General features: G+C 42.8%; 1 protein-coding gene across 1 annotated transcript; it reads right to left on the bottom strand.

The window, feature by feature from the left end:
* Nucleotides 1-2,227: 2,227 nt before the first annotated feature.
* On the bottom strand, nt 2,228-14,986 carry GMFB (glia maturation factor beta). The gene is made up of 7 exons (XM_014871455.2): nt 14,786-14,986; nt 12,188-12,284; nt 11,753-11,802; nt 10,771-10,820; nt 9,667-9,749; nt 8,397-8,470; nt 2,228-6,044 (listed from the first exon to the last, which is right to left on the bottom strand). The coding sequence occupies exons 1-7, from the start codon at nt 14,786-14,788 to the stop codon at nt 5,973-5,975; spliced, it is 429 nt and encodes a 142-aa protein (XP_014726941.1). The 5' UTR covers nt 14,789-14,986; the 3' UTR covers nt 2,228-5,972.
* Nucleotides 14,987-15,082: the final 96 nt, after the last annotated feature.

Genomic DNA, 15,082 nt, shown 5'->3' with positions numbered 1-15,082 from the left:
GATGAGAACAGCTTTGTTCACCTCCCAGACAGGGAATGAGGGCTTCTATTAAACTGCACTTACAGACCCTGGAATGGGGCCATCCAAGGAAAGAACTGCTGTTGAGTGGATTGCTTCTACTTTTCTATTCTCTCACTAATACAGCTATACAATTTGTTTTTTGTACTCCTGAAGCAAACAACTGCACATTCACAGTTGGAGGTAGGGTATAAATATTGTCTCTGGCTGATCCCTTGATCCTGCTGTCCTTGCTGAATTAATCACACTCGCAGATCAGTCCAGGATTTGTTGCTGGCAGAGCAGATGGCCAGGCAGACTGCAGTTGTGAGCAAGGCAGGCACGTTCTCCTTCCAATTATCCAGAAGCATTTTCCAACAGTAGATATTTAAAATTAGACATTATTTTGAAGAAATGCTAGATCTCTTTTGTTCCTTCTTCAGCTCAACAGGGACAATAATCCCTGATTTTTGCTCTGCTTCCATCCTCTAAGGCTCAGTCAAAATATAGGGTGGCTGGTGCCCCTTTCCCTTTCAAGTGAATGTTTTCTGCCCCATTTTCTTCTGGTGCCTTCTCGTTTTCCACAGAAACGAAGTGACAACACCAGCTGCTGTTTGGCACAGGGATTTCAAGAGTGTATTATATTAATTGCTGAGCCGAGGGCTCCAGGAAAGGGAAGAGAAGCTGCATTCATGGGGGTCATGGCATGGAACAGCAGGACTGAGGGTGACAGTGTGTGCCTTTCAAACAGCCTGGACAGGGCTTCCCTGTCGCAGGAGTAAATTTGCCGTGAAAGACAGACGTGCTGTTTTCCCAGTGTTTACATCTGTTCTGCATTCAGAGTCCCTCTGGATGATAATTGCTCCTGTCTCCCCTCTGTCCCCTGCTGAGGAGCTGTGAGAGCTGCCAGGGGAGTTTCAGCCCAGCTCCATCACGTTCTGTGGGACACACCTCACGTTGCTCCAGAGGTGAGCAGGGTTAACCCAGAGCGTGTTTGCAGTCCCTGAAGGAATGAAACACGACAGGACGGTCCAGAGGAGGGGACTGTGTCCCTGCTGTGGGACACAATGGGCCACTCTGATTAACCACATCTATGCAAATGCATCGAAATCATTCCCCCTCACTTCATGGCAAGAGAAAAGACAGGGAGGTTGGACAGAGGCTGCACGGGATGCTGCACACACACACACTGCATTGGATAACAGCCCGTTATCCACACGGGATCACAGCATCCTAACAGCACCCAAAGGAACAGGAGACATGGAAAAAAGCCTGCAAGACCTGGGAGGGGAACAGTGCCCAAGTTTACACAGATGTCAACTTAGAATCATGGAATCCCAGAATTGTTTGGGTTGGAAAAGACCTTAAAGATCATCTTGTTCCACGCCCTGCCATAGCAGGGACACCTTCCACTATCCCAGGCTGCTCCAAGCAAGGTTTTGTCTCTCAGTGACTGAGATGCCATTCAGGAGCCAGATGTGCTGAAGCAGCTGTGCATTTTCACCTTCACAGAGCTCTCTCACCTGGGAGCAAAGGGGTTTAGTTCTGTCATGTCTAATCTGTGGTCTCTTAATGCTCTTCTTTGGTGTTGGCAGAAACAATCTATGTCAGGTACTGAATTCCTTGGATTATATTTGTCAGTTTTTACAATAACAGAGGAATCAAAGTCTCCAAAGATCATGACAGGATGAAACAGCAAGAAGGCAGAAAAGGAGGGCTTAGATCAAATTAATGCAGTGGTCTCTTGGGCAGGAAAGAGATGAGCCAACAACTGTGGGAAGTTAAAAATACTGAGTTCCTCTGTCTCCTTCAAGCCTTGGGGTCTCCTTTACACCGACACTGTTCAGGGGACACCTGCACTCTGTATTGTATTCCACAGCTCCAGGTTCTGCCAGGAGCCTTGTGGGAGAGGTGGAACAGGGAAGTTTATGTGATATTCCAGGCTGCCTTGCACCTCATCTGGAGGCAGTGGGAGGTCTGTGACACAAAGGTGCAAAGCAGCAGAGCACAGCTTTGCAGTATTCCAACAGCTCCTCTCCTCCCCATCACAGCAGATAGAAACAGGAATTATTTTAGGTACAATAACAAATGAGGGAGCAGTCGAGAGTGAAGACATGCTGCAAGTCCAATCTCCAGGAAGATGAGAAAAGGAGGAAGGTCATACCAAGCATTACCAGATATTCCCTGTCACACAGGAACCACTTTGCAATTAAAACAAGGCAACACAACCTCTTAATGAAACATTTTATTTAAACCAATACAAGCACCATGCTTAGCAAAAAAAGATTTGGTTTAAAGTAAACATGCAATGTGAAGTAGCAGAGACTAAACAGCATATGGAAGTTGTTATTGGTATTTTCATGGAACTGCCAAATTCTCAAATCTGGCTGTGAACCTCTCACACCTTTTAAGACAACGAGTCTGAACCATAGAACAAACACAAGAGTTTCACTGAGCCCCTTCTCATGTCCCTCCACGGCTCCATTTCATAGCCACTACATGTATATATAAAAAAATGTTCATGATGGTTATTTTTGGAATGCACTAAAGTAAGGAATTCAATTCTCTTGCTTCTGCCTGTTTGAGTCAGACCCCTGTCATCAGTTTCACATCATTTCTGGACCAGCTATTTTACAGTTAAAGATACAAAAATGGAATCCTGGTACAAATGCAAAGATGCTCCTTTGGAGAAGTGAAAAAGGTGTCAACACCTGCATTATTGCCTCCTTTAAAAGATCAGAACAGTATTGATGATACTAGAAATACACTTAAACCATCAAATACCAGCATTTACATTATTTTGTTAAAAATATTCAAAACACTACAAATCTATTTTATGGGCTGACATGCAAACTCATGCTTTAATTCAGCTTATCATCAATGAATAGGATTACAAGAGCTGTATCCCAGCCATCTAGTCAATATTTAAAGCAAACCTGATTAATTGTGGCAGAAGTCTCCCTCAGAGAGACCTTTAACTCCAGACCAAGGATTTTATGGCCAACTTACTAACTCCTGAAAAATAGGAGCTCCCAATGGAAAATGCTGACTCTCAGACCTTTAGCTACAAAGGCTCCCCTAGGCTAATTTATGTTGTCCTTTAGTTGTCTCTTTAGAGGTCTGAAAATTCAAGAGAAATGTGTGATTACAGATGGGCAACTCACCAGCAAAGCCCAGCTGGAACATACTGGCCTGAACGTGGACTCATCTGCCTCCCACTGAGCCTATGGGGGCAGCAGCACAGAACACACAGTTCTACAGATAAGGTGGGGAAAGGAATTATTAAAACAAGGATTATTTGTGCAGGAAAGACCTGGACATAATAATGTCTTTGTTTAATCAAGTGCTAGCACTACCTGCATCTCAAGAGCCCAGGACAATTAGCAGCAGCCAGTTGTGTCAAAACACTGCATTAAGACCAAGTAGAACACAAACAAGGCTGGAACAGCAAACACCCTCTGCACACTCATCCTCCCAGAACCTGCAGCTGCTTCCACAGCTCAGCCAGGGGAGGGAGGAACAGCTGCCAGGCAGGGCTGGCTGAAGAGTAATACTGGTGTGCTCTGAGCAGCATCAAGAGCACCTTTCAGGAGAAACTGGGCTTCAACGCTCTCATGAGGATCTGTTTGCTCCCTGCAAAGCTGGAGGGGCAGCACCCAAGGCAGAAAGTGCTTAAGTGAGGCACGAGAACATGTCAAGTGGAAGAACTTGGCTGAAGATTCGGCTGTAAGGAGCAAGGTTTTCTTGGCAGAAGGTGGAGCAATCCAGAGATGAAAGGTCAAATTCGATCATGTCATGCAGCAGCTCCTCCCTTCCCTCCTGATACAGGCCTCTTGTACAGTTATTTTTTTGCAGACCTGTGCAGGCAGCAGTTGGCTGCTGGCAGCCCACCAGTGTACAAAGTACAAGATATGATTAATCCAGTTTTTCCCCACTGCAAATCAAGCTGAACATTCCAAGCAGCAGCTTCCCTCTCGCCCACACTGTACTTTGACATGCCTCACCTTTAGTACAATCCCAAAAAAAACCTCAAAAGGGATTCTTGCTGTTTCCAGACTCATGCTTGGAATGACACTATCCTTTAAGCCAAAGTCTTATTTATACAATGCTTGTCACAAAAGACATTGTTTTTATTGATCTGCAGTACAGAATGATCAAGCAACAGTTTCATAATCAACATTTCTTCGTCCAGGGAAATGAAATTGTTTTTCCAGTTCAGTACGTTAACACAGAAATTTAATTACAAGCACTTCTCTCCCGCACCAAAAGATCAATTTAATTGGATCATTCCAACATGTATTTGGAAAAGCTCCTCTCAAGTCAGATTTATATACAAATAAATGAGCAATAACATCAAACTAGGAAGAGATTTACCAACACTGAAGACCTTTGCAAATTAATTCCTTGTGATCTCGCAGGAATTAAGTGTTTTAACACTAACACAGCCTATGTTGACTAATGAAAAATAACCCCACTTGCAGCAAAGGTTTCACAGCATGAAATACTGGCCTCCAAATTTAACACTGCATTCCTTCCCAGCGAGCAGATTGGTTGGGGCAGCTGTATTTTAAGGTATGTTATCAACAGGAAGCTGCTCTTACGCAGACACTCGTTCAGTAGCACAACAAACACTCACGAGCAAGGTAGGGAGAGTCTGTCCCATGAGTGCTCCTCCTGCCACAGCACGGGCTGAACGTGTCCCACATCAGACAACTACTCTATTCAATAGAAAACAGACCTGTAAAAAGACTGGTCATTTATAAAAGTTAAATACTATTTTCACATTAGATCTGCTGTTTCAAAGAGATGAACTGTTAAGTAGATGAAAATCAAATGATCACTTATGCAAAAGCTTCATCTGGAATGTAATTTTGACCAAAAACTGTTAAGAAAGTTAGAGGTTGTAATTAAAGTACTCAAAAGCTACGTGTGGCCAACTTTTGTAACAAAAGAGATATAAATTGTTCATTATCATGAAATGCTTTAACCTCCTGACTCCTACAAATGGAGCAGATGATTGGAATTTCAAAGAAAATGAGGTTGGCTTTTTGTTTTAACAGATGTCAACTGCAGCACGAGGCACTAGGAACAAATATTACTTGGATTCTTTAACAAAGTTTTTACCAAATTTGTAAGAAGTGGCAGTGTAAAATTCTCAAGTCCTTTTAAAGCTAACAAATGAAAGGCACACAGTATCACCAGGTGTTCAGATAACAGGAAATGAGCAGAGGTAAACTTCTCAACAGTGTCAGAATAGAGATGCAAGAAGAAATCTGGTACAAGAGGAACCAGAGTTGTAGTTCAGCCCTTGGTTATCAGCTAGTTCCTGTGAGACTGTATTAGCATGAGAACTGGACAGTCAAAGCTTTGCCCTGAAATTTAGAAAGATTGACTCAGGCAACTGAGGAATTACTGGAACGACAAAAATTAGTTCCAAGAATTTGAGACAGTTCACATCGACTCGATGGGAAGATAAATGGATGGATTTGCTGTACGAGGATTTTGACTATTTAATACCAAACAAATGCTTCCAGGGAGTAGTTTTCAAAACTGAGAAGACATTAAGTCAAAAAAATCTGGTAAGTGACAGTACATAAATTCTGCATATAAATGGCTAATATGTGTCATAAGGATGCATTTGTAGCTCAGAAAAAGTTAGCGTCAGCTTCCAAATGATGTTTGTACACAGTTATAAATCCAGAACTGAACTATTTTAGTTACAGAAATATTAGTCACAGGAGTGCAAAAGGAGTCCCTGCAGAGGAGTATTCCCTTTTAGCAGGTACAAATAAGGAAACACCTGCAAAGATTTGTTACTTCAAGGAGACAGACCTGCTATTCTTTGCACAAACTCTGCACAAGAGAGATACTGCAGGAGACAGCTGTGAATACAGTGCATTGCTTGGATGTAAGTATTCATGTCTGGTTCCAGTATCACCAGGAGGGTACATAAATACTTAGAACAGAGGTTTTCCTTAGTGGAAGAAGCCCAGTTTCTCACGCAGCCATTCTTCAGTTAGGTCTTCTGTATTTCTGATTTCGAATACCTAAACAAAATGGCATTGCATCAATTCCTGAGGGATGGGGCTGGAAAGGGACAAGCACACAACGCAAGCAGCACCTTTTCCACACGTTGTCTGAGCTGCAATAAACCACTCACCAACCTACAATTTTCAGGTGCTTTCTTGAAAGCATCAGATCAGAGGAAAATACACAAGACTAAGTGGCAAAAATCATCAATAACTTGAAGAAGAATCTCATAATTGCTATTACTAGGCTTCACTCTTGTCCCTTAAGAATATGAGAAAAGCACATGTACTACATTTTATAATAACCCTGAAGTGGCCCCATCTCACAAGTATTATCTCAGCAAGATGGTATTTTGAAGAATACAAATTAATTTCATATCTGGGTTGATTTAAGCTCAAAGTTCAGCAGTTTTGCTCAGTACAACACACAGTTATTTTTTCTTTGAACTGAAATAAATTCATACTATGCAGCATCATATTGTTTTACCTGTAAAATAGCTCAAAATAGAAAACTTGGGAAAAAACCCCAACAAAATCCTAAAAGCATAGAATGGTTTGGGTTGCAAGGGACCTTAAAGACCATCTAGTTCAAATCAATCCCCTGCCATGGGCAGGGACACCTTCCACTATCCCAGGGTGCTCCAAGCCCCATCCAATCTGACCTGCAACATTTCCAGGGATGGGGGAGCCACAGCTTCTCTGGGCAAAACTCCCCAAACAACCTAAAAACTACTAACCCAAAGCTCTGTGAAATCTTTAATGAACCTTTAAAGCAGCCTTGAAGCAGAAAACAAGGTCCAAAACACCAATATACTCTTGACATTCCATGTGGGCAAGTAACTGGTTAGGGTTTGGGTTTTTTTTTTTTAATAGTCTGAACAGAAACTATGTTAATTATGCATTGATTACTGGAGTCCACGAGATGCCCAAAGACAAAATTCAGGCAATTTTACAAATTCACGTGCCTTCAAAATGGAGAAACCCCAAAAATCAGCGTTACAAGAACAGAAAAGCTTAACAGGAGCCAAGCTAAAGTCACTGGAAACCGATGAGAGAACTCAGCTGAGTCATGAGCAAAAATCACACCAGGAGGAAGTCACAGCATGAGTTAAAATGAAACACAGCTCAGCAAGTAGCAAGAATAAAGTACATTTGAAGAGCAAGCAGGCAACCCCAACTGGGGACAGCCTGTGTTCTTAGGCTTCAGAAGAAAGATGAATGATCATGAACCTCTACACCCAGTCCTGGACTTGCATTCAAAACCCATTTAGGCTGAATTTCTCCCATTTCAGAAATGACAGGAACTCCAACTGAGCTACTTCCCAGGCTTTCACCTTCTTCTCACCAACCCTTTCCTCTTGCTTACTGAAAACTGTCTTCCTCATTTCTATTACAGTTATCAGGCTGCCAAGATGCAGTTTCAACAGATCAAAAAAAAATATTCCTTGGGGCTGTGCTGACTGTTTCCACCATCTTCTGCTGCCTTCCTATTGACTCCTGTCAACTTGAGGTCTAATTTAAAACAGAGGTGTCTTTTCTTACAAGGTACAGCTGGAAGAGACAGAAGCTGGATGGAGCTTGGAGTGGGAGGTGTGGGAGGTGTCCCTGCCCTTGGCAGGGGGTTTGAACAAATGAACATGAAGGTCTCTTCCAACCCAAGCCATTCTATGATTCTATGAATTCACAGTTCTCTTACTGGCCCAGCTGACATTTTTACTGGGATGTTAAAGGGCTCAGCAGGATAAGGAAGACCTAAAGGCAACAGTGCTGTGGGAAGTGCTGAAGTCATTTCACATGGTATGAAAATCTGAAGCAGCTACTGACTCTATTAAGCTTCACTGCTTGAGGCAAAAAGAAGTCTAGGTGCCAATTAAGCCAAGATTTCAAAGATCTCCAAAATAAAAAACAGGTGATACCTCTTTTCTAGAATATACACACAGCCAGGCCTAGTGAATGCAGTGATTTCTTCTGGTGTCAGTACTGGAAGAACCCAACACAGGAAGAAATTGTTCATCACTTGGCACATGTTACTTACTCTGCAGGCTGTTCTGCAAGCATCCAGCCCCAGGAACCAGCTAAACCGATCTGTTCCACACCCCACTGAGGCTTCAGTCTATTCTTCCCATCAGTAAATTCCTCCCCCACAGCAAAGATGTCCATCCTACTGAGGGATATTTTTGTTTTAGAGAACACTGTTCCAGCTGGTGTTTTAGGGTACAGGAATCTCCACACATACTCCTCCTTCAGTCTTCCTAAATCACACTCTGCTCACTGTAATCACCAACTCTCACAAAACCCTTCTTGCCATTGGTTCAAGCAGGACAAAACAACCTACAGTGAAAGGGGAGTTATTTCAAAGGCCAGTTATACCTTAGTGAGTTCAGCTGTCTGTACAAGCTTATTCTTGCTTCCAGCATACATCATCTGCTGCTCAGGCTTACATCCTGTAGTTATGGGGGGGAAAAAGAGAGTTTGTTAAGTTATTTTGATTGCAACACTTCAAAAATAAGGTAGGGGGTTTTTTAAATAATTCAAACTGAAAGCTAAAGACATTCACAGGAAAATTCTCAGGTAACTACAGAAGAATATGCTCAGTAGTTACTAAGCCCTTTTCTATACCTAGTTACTCTAGCTCTGAGAAATGAAGGGTAAAAAACAACGCAATCAGTTTATCTTCTTCCAGGGGATAACAAGGATAATCCAGTAATACCAGCAAGATACACTACTACAATACAGAACACAGATGGAAGCCCAGGAGCAATTCAACTCTGTAAGCCCAAACCCAAGACTCAGGTTATTTGGCTTCTATTAAAATTACATGGTGCCCTGTCCAGGTAATTTGCTGTTGAGGGTTGCTGTGACACAAGCAGAGGATGCTCTGTACTGCTCTCTACAAATTTGGGATGATCCAGGATTAGAGTCTGTTCCCCCAGCACTTTCACATGCTCAGATGTGGGTTAGGGAACCCTCTTTTCCTCCTTTTCACCCACAGCTGTAACAGCCCTTTAGACTGTCCCCTCACAGCATCCTCTATTGCTGCCATTACATCCAGGCCCCCTGAGCACTCTCCTCTCAAATCCCATTCTAACCCTCTTAAAGTCTTGTTACTTTCACGGGTAGAATGACAGCAATAGGATTCCAAGATCCTCAGAAAGAACGAGGTTCCCCATGTCCTTCTGAGATTCGAGGAATTTCTTCCCTCCCAGTCACTAATGTCTGAACAGCAAGAGACAGGTGAGCAGAATCACTCAGCAACAGAGGGAGTGTCTTCCAGCCCTCCCTCCACTCACTTCCTGAGCCTTACAGGGTCATGTTTTAAGGATTCCCCAAGATCTGAGGAGTAAACAAGTTAAATTAGGCTAAACCTCTATGAGTAGATGCAGAGTGCTCCAGGCTCTGTCCTTCAGAGGGTTGCTGAGCACATTCAGGCAGACACACTTTTTGGCCAGCTAAGCAGGAAACCAACACTCCAGTTCAGCCTTCAGAAGTGGAAAAGAGAGAATCTCTTCTATCATACATCTGAAGTGCCCTAAATATGAACCTCAAAGGCAGGAAAACCTCCTTGAGAGCACTAAGCACTAGAAAAGAATATTCCCAAATTTACAACATGCAGTAGCTACCAATCACAATGTTCACTCACCAACTGGGCTGGAGAAGATAAAGCACAATGGATAGGAAACTCTTCCATCTTCATGCTGGTACTTGTAACTATACACAATAAATGTTTTTTCTGAGGTTAAAGAAACTAAGAAATCAATTATTTAGTAGGATAAAATCCTCAGTTATCAGAGCTTGATGTAGGCACAAGTCAGTGTTGCATTTTAGATGATGTTTTAATTTGGCAATAATAACCTCACTGTTCTGTTTTCACTTCCATATCTGACTTTCAGAACTGGCCCTGCCTCAATGTGAGGGCTGTCTCTGTAGTAATGTTTCACATCGGAGCTAAAAAAATCACCCTCTCATTGCAAATATTCCTCTCCCAATTCTGTAAAAAGACTTCCCACACCCACCAATGGGGTTCTGGCTTAATGAAAGCCAAATTGTTTCTTTGCTGACCAAGAACTTCATTGTTTCAGGTGTTCTGCTGAATTTGAACCACAGTTTTAGCCAGGACTCCTGTTTTAGAGCCTCCCACTGCACTGAGCATGAAAGGAAAGATTCAGAACAGCACAGGGAATGGTGCCAGCCAGCTCTTGAGGCTAATAGGGCAGGTATTTTCTTCACATGTAACTTAAGTACCCCTTTTATTTCGTTAGTTAGAGTAATTTACTTGACCCTCTTTTGTTCCTTTTTTTTCAAAACAGGGATTCCTCCCTGGATCACATGCCCATAGCAATCTCAGAATCAGTAACTGCTGCAAAACAACAACAGCCACATCCTGAGAAAGTAGCAAAACAGATCCAGAGTTACACAGGCAGATTCCTATATTTAGAAGTAGTCACCAACTGGTACATTTTACTCACTTCTTTACATTACCAGCAGCATGGCTTTGCTTTACTTCCCCAAACATTATATAGTCTAAAAGGAAATAAAATGTCAGGAAAGGCTTAAATGAATCATTATTTCAACAAGTGGTACAACAGTTCAGTGCAGCCTGAGAACAGATCCCTGGGTTATTTCACAAATAAACGATCAGCAAGATCACACTACAGCAATTATTGGCCTAAAAAGGTGAAGTCCAACATTTTGAACAGCTTCCAGGAGTGAGTAAGTCCAAATGGCAGCAGCAGAGGAAGGATATCGAGGTTGTCTCTCAGGCAGCTCATCCTTTAGCTCGTCAGGAGAAATACCCTGGTGACATTAAACACAAGCAATATTTGAGCAAGTATCTTGCACTGGAAGGTTAAAGCAGGGTAATGGGCAGTGAAACACCTGTAAGGCAGATGTTCACCTACAAGTGAACTGGTAAGGATCTCCCAAATTACTACAGCAGTTTAGGAAGAATTGTGTGCCAAAAGACTCCTATGACTAAACACAGAATTAATGTTAGCATGAATAATCATGCCTATTTTAGGCATAATGAGTTTAGCAAACATTTTTGGCTCTAGCTGGCTATGCTGGCAGCTACCATGCTTTGCCAACCCTAGTGCTAAACAGAAATAAGCACACACCATGAAGTCAGTTAAAATAAGGTACATAAATCTAAAGTTTGAAAGATTCAGTCTTTCCTCCTTCAGCAAACAAAAGAGTCCCCATTACATTTGAGTGTTACATTAACATCTACATTCTAGGGAACAAGAGCTATGGTTAATGCTCAAATCCCTGGGAAGGATTTAATTTTGCCCTATGGACCATTAAGAAACACCACACACTGGGCTGACCTTATTATGCCACCCATCAAATTTAGAGTCTGCAGGGGATTAGCAATCCTGCTTCTAATTGATGGCAGACCAGCTCAGAGGCAAATGTGCAGATCTACGTGGAAACACAGCAGAAATCTCTTCAAAAAGCCAGCAGGTGCCAAAGACACTTTTTACATCGTTAGAACAGCTTTAAAATAACTTTTTTTTTTTTGTGCAATTAATTAGTCAACTCAATTGCTTCTGCATAGTTTCACTATTAATGGTGCTGTGCTTTACATGCAGAGTGACCATGCATTTAAATAAGCTCATGACCCAAATTAGATTAAGAGTTTGATAACAATTTGAAACTAAGGCAGTACCTTAGAGACAACAATACATTGCAGGCTGAAGATACTCTTATTTACAATTCATTTAACAAACCTCATGCTCCTCATCCAGCACCACCAACTGCTTATCCTTGTCGATTTTCACTATAAATCAAAATAAAACACAGATCAATAGGTTTTTTAATCGATTTATACAATGGATGCATGAAGCTTTTTAGCACTCAGCAATTATAGTCCTTGTTTTTGTTCTTCAGTGTATCCCATGACTTCCCAAAATCATTTAACAAACAGTGGTAGACTCTGAGCCATAATTAAATATAAATACTCTGCTAGAAGCAGATGGAGACTTTTATCCTAAGAACAGCACTACTTTATTGTTAAAATTACAGGCAGAATTGGAAATGCTCGAGCCCAGAGAACAAACACTTCCCTGGCTCATGTTAACCTGATACAGCAGCAACCTCACACAGGGAAGAAAAGAGGAGAGAGGATTTTCTGACCATTTTTGTCAGGCATGTTCAGAACTTACTTATAATGGCAGCATTGTTGGTCTCTTTGCGAAATCGGAATTTTCTCAGTTTCTCCACCAGGTCTTCAGCAACATCACAAACCACCAGAGATTCACTCTGCAAAAAGGAAATGGCAGAGGGGAGGGAGAGATAAATCCTTCTAGAAAGTGAAACAGACCAAAAAAAAAAATCCCTGTGTCACACGTATCTGTACATAAACCCTACTGAAGAGGGCCTGCACGGAGCTTGTCCAAAGCTTCAGAGCATCATATAAACCAAAAAAAAACATGGGGGAAAGCAAATATTTTTTAAAAAACTCACATTAACGGAACATTTATCTATTTTAATTTTCCTCTTCAAAGTAACATAGTTAACTAGAAGTATTTCATTAGCTACTCCTGAGGTGGGATTATTCTCAGAGTTTTCGGAAGTAAACTTTGCACTTCAGAAGTAGATTTTACACTTATACACTTAACAGTTTTACATTTCATTTTCCAGACCCAGAAATAAGGGAGTCCCTTAGAGTGGCAGCAAATGGGATCAAGTAATTAAAACATTTGACATAATAAGAGTTACTATTAGTATTTAAGAACAACATTGTCCTTGTTTATTTTTACCCACAAAAATATTGATTGCAGTTCTGAGATTCATACACACAGAAAGAGTTTCAGATATTTTAACCCAAAAACATGCAGCCATTTCCCCCTGTGCACACCATGCTCTCAGAAGAGATGCTCAGATAACATATTAGTCATCACACTGAAGATGAGGAAGGAAATTATTGTTTCACAAGCAGCCATGCAGGTTATCTTCCCTTACACTTGCAATTTCTGAACTGCACCAAGCCAACCACTGCCATTTCCTGAGCAACATTTTATACACGCAACCTCCATCACCAAAGGATTCATGCCAGCTTGATAAAGAAGTTACTAAAAATCTGCAGCTTATTTGTGAACTCCCAAGGCATCAAGAACTTTGTACCAAAGTAACTGCATTTCAAGGTTTCATTAAAAAAATTCCTCAGATAAAAAAATTGTGCAAGATTACCAATCAAAAGCTCTATTAAAGAGCTCTTGCACTGAGACAAATCACTGCTTTTAAACCAGAATGTCACTATTTAAGCTCTCAGTTCTGTCTCCTCGTGTTCAACATTGTGAGGTTTCCCTCAAAAAGCAGATAGGTGGTTCTGCTTCCTCACTTCCAACACTCCACGTTTGTTGTTGCTCCTGAAAATATTTCCACCTTGACCAAATTCTGGCACAAAGTCTCATCCCTGTGCTTCCTCTAGACAGCTGGAGAGGAAATCAGGCTCTGCTGTGACAGCACAGCTCAGGCACTGCCTGTACAGCCTCCCTGATTTTGCTTGTATCCCCTAAATGTCAAAGTTTGTCCTTAGCTCCCTCTGATCATTTCTCTGGGAGGGTCCCTCTGACCCAAACAGGTTGAACTCAATGTTTTCACAGTTCTTTTCCAACCTAACTCATTCTGCATTCTGTGAAATATCCCTAGTACCCACTCTCACTCATTCAGGAAAAAAAACCTTAAAAAATACTTAAAAACACAACAGAATTCAGGGTGCATTTCATAGTTAAAGTTATATTTCATACAGAATGTCACTAATACCCACTCTCACTAACCCAGGAGATCCCAGTTAAAAACCCCAACAGGATTCAGGGCTGCATTTCAAAGCTGAGGTTATATTTTATATGAAATGCTCTTTTGTAAAGGAAGCTTTTCTCCTAGTCCTCTGGGCTCACCAGCTTCTCCCAGCAAACAAGCCATGCTCCTGCTCACACCTGCGCAGCCACACAAACACAAATCCCTGAAGGAATCTGAAGGAAAACACTTGGTAACATCAGATTCAGATTGTTTATCGGGGCTAAGCCGGCTCACCAACGCTTGGCTTAACAAAAACTCAAGGAAGCCAAGGCAGGATTGCTGCACAGACACGGACACACCTGCCAGCACCGCCGAGGGGATGCTGCTGCTGCTCCCCCCAGGACTGCACCCACTGCCCTCACCGTCACAATGACAAATAAACATCAATTTCCCAAAGTACCTCAAGCACGACTCTCACTAGAGAGGCACACAGCAAAACAGCCCAAGATTTGATCAAATTTGGTTTGTAACTGCTCGCTCCGCAGGAGGGTTCACCTCCCCAATGCTTTACTAAAAGCAATGTGCATGACGCTTCCTTTTTCCACAACCATTTCTTTACCCATTAGGCAATATTAATGCAAAATACGCCGCAGCATTCATCCACCGGTCCTTGTTTCTCCTGGTCTGTTCCAACCAGCAATCACAGCTCAAGTCCACATTCACCACTCGCGTGAATTAGTTTAATGAGCAACATCAGTGACTTAGCTCGAAACATTACAAGACAACCAATAACCAGGTGCGATCAAGCCATCAGCCGTTTCACAGACACATAGTCAGTTCCTGAGAGGTCAGATCACGGGTTTTCCTGTTGGTTATTCTATCACTTCCCTATCGAATACGTTCTGGATCAGCTAACTGTGCATTATCTCAGCGGGGTGAGCCCCTCCCGGCCGGACCCCCCGCCCCTCACGGATCCCCCAGGTCTCCCCTGAGGGAGCGGCGCGCGCTCCCCCTCTCACCATCTTGGCGCGCGCACCAACCGCCGCCGCTCGCGCGCCGCCGCTGCCTCCTCCTCACTGGGTTGCAGCCCCCCCTCTCACTGCGCCTGCGTGGCACAAGCCCCGCCCCCTCCCTCTCCCTCCGACCAATCAGCAGCGCTTTCCCGGGGTGGGCGGAGCGGCGTCATGCGCCTACGGGCAGCGGGGAGGTCCAAGGCCGCCGGGCGCGGGAGGGCGGGAAAATACAAGATCACGTGATCCCGCAGCACCACGCCCTTCTCCGTTGCCGTGCAACCTCGGCCCCGCCTCTTCCCGTTG

The sequence above is a fragment of the Sturnus vulgaris genome, chromosome 6 (genome assembly GCF_052056855.1).
Source record: "Sturnus vulgaris isolate bStuVul1 chromosome 6, bStuVul1.hap1, whole genome shotgun sequence".
Classification (NCBI taxonomy): domain Eukaryota; kingdom Metazoa; phylum Chordata; class Aves; order Passeriformes; family Sturnidae; genus Sturnus; species Sturnus vulgaris.
This window is presented reverse-complemented; position numbering and strand designations above follow the sequence as displayed.

What these genes read in the sequence shown, in the direction of transcription:
- GMFB (XM_014871455.2), bottom strand. An exon ending in CAACAATGCTGCCATTATAA is followed by an intron (nt 11,803 to 12,187) that starts GTAAGTTCTGAA and finishes TTTGATTTATAG; the next exon opens with TGAAAATCGACAAGGATAAG. An exon ending in CTGCCTGAGAGACAACCTCG is followed by an intron (nt 9,750 to 10,770) that starts ATATCCTTCCTC and finishes CTCAGAAAAAAC; the next exon opens with ATTTATTGTGTATAGTTACA.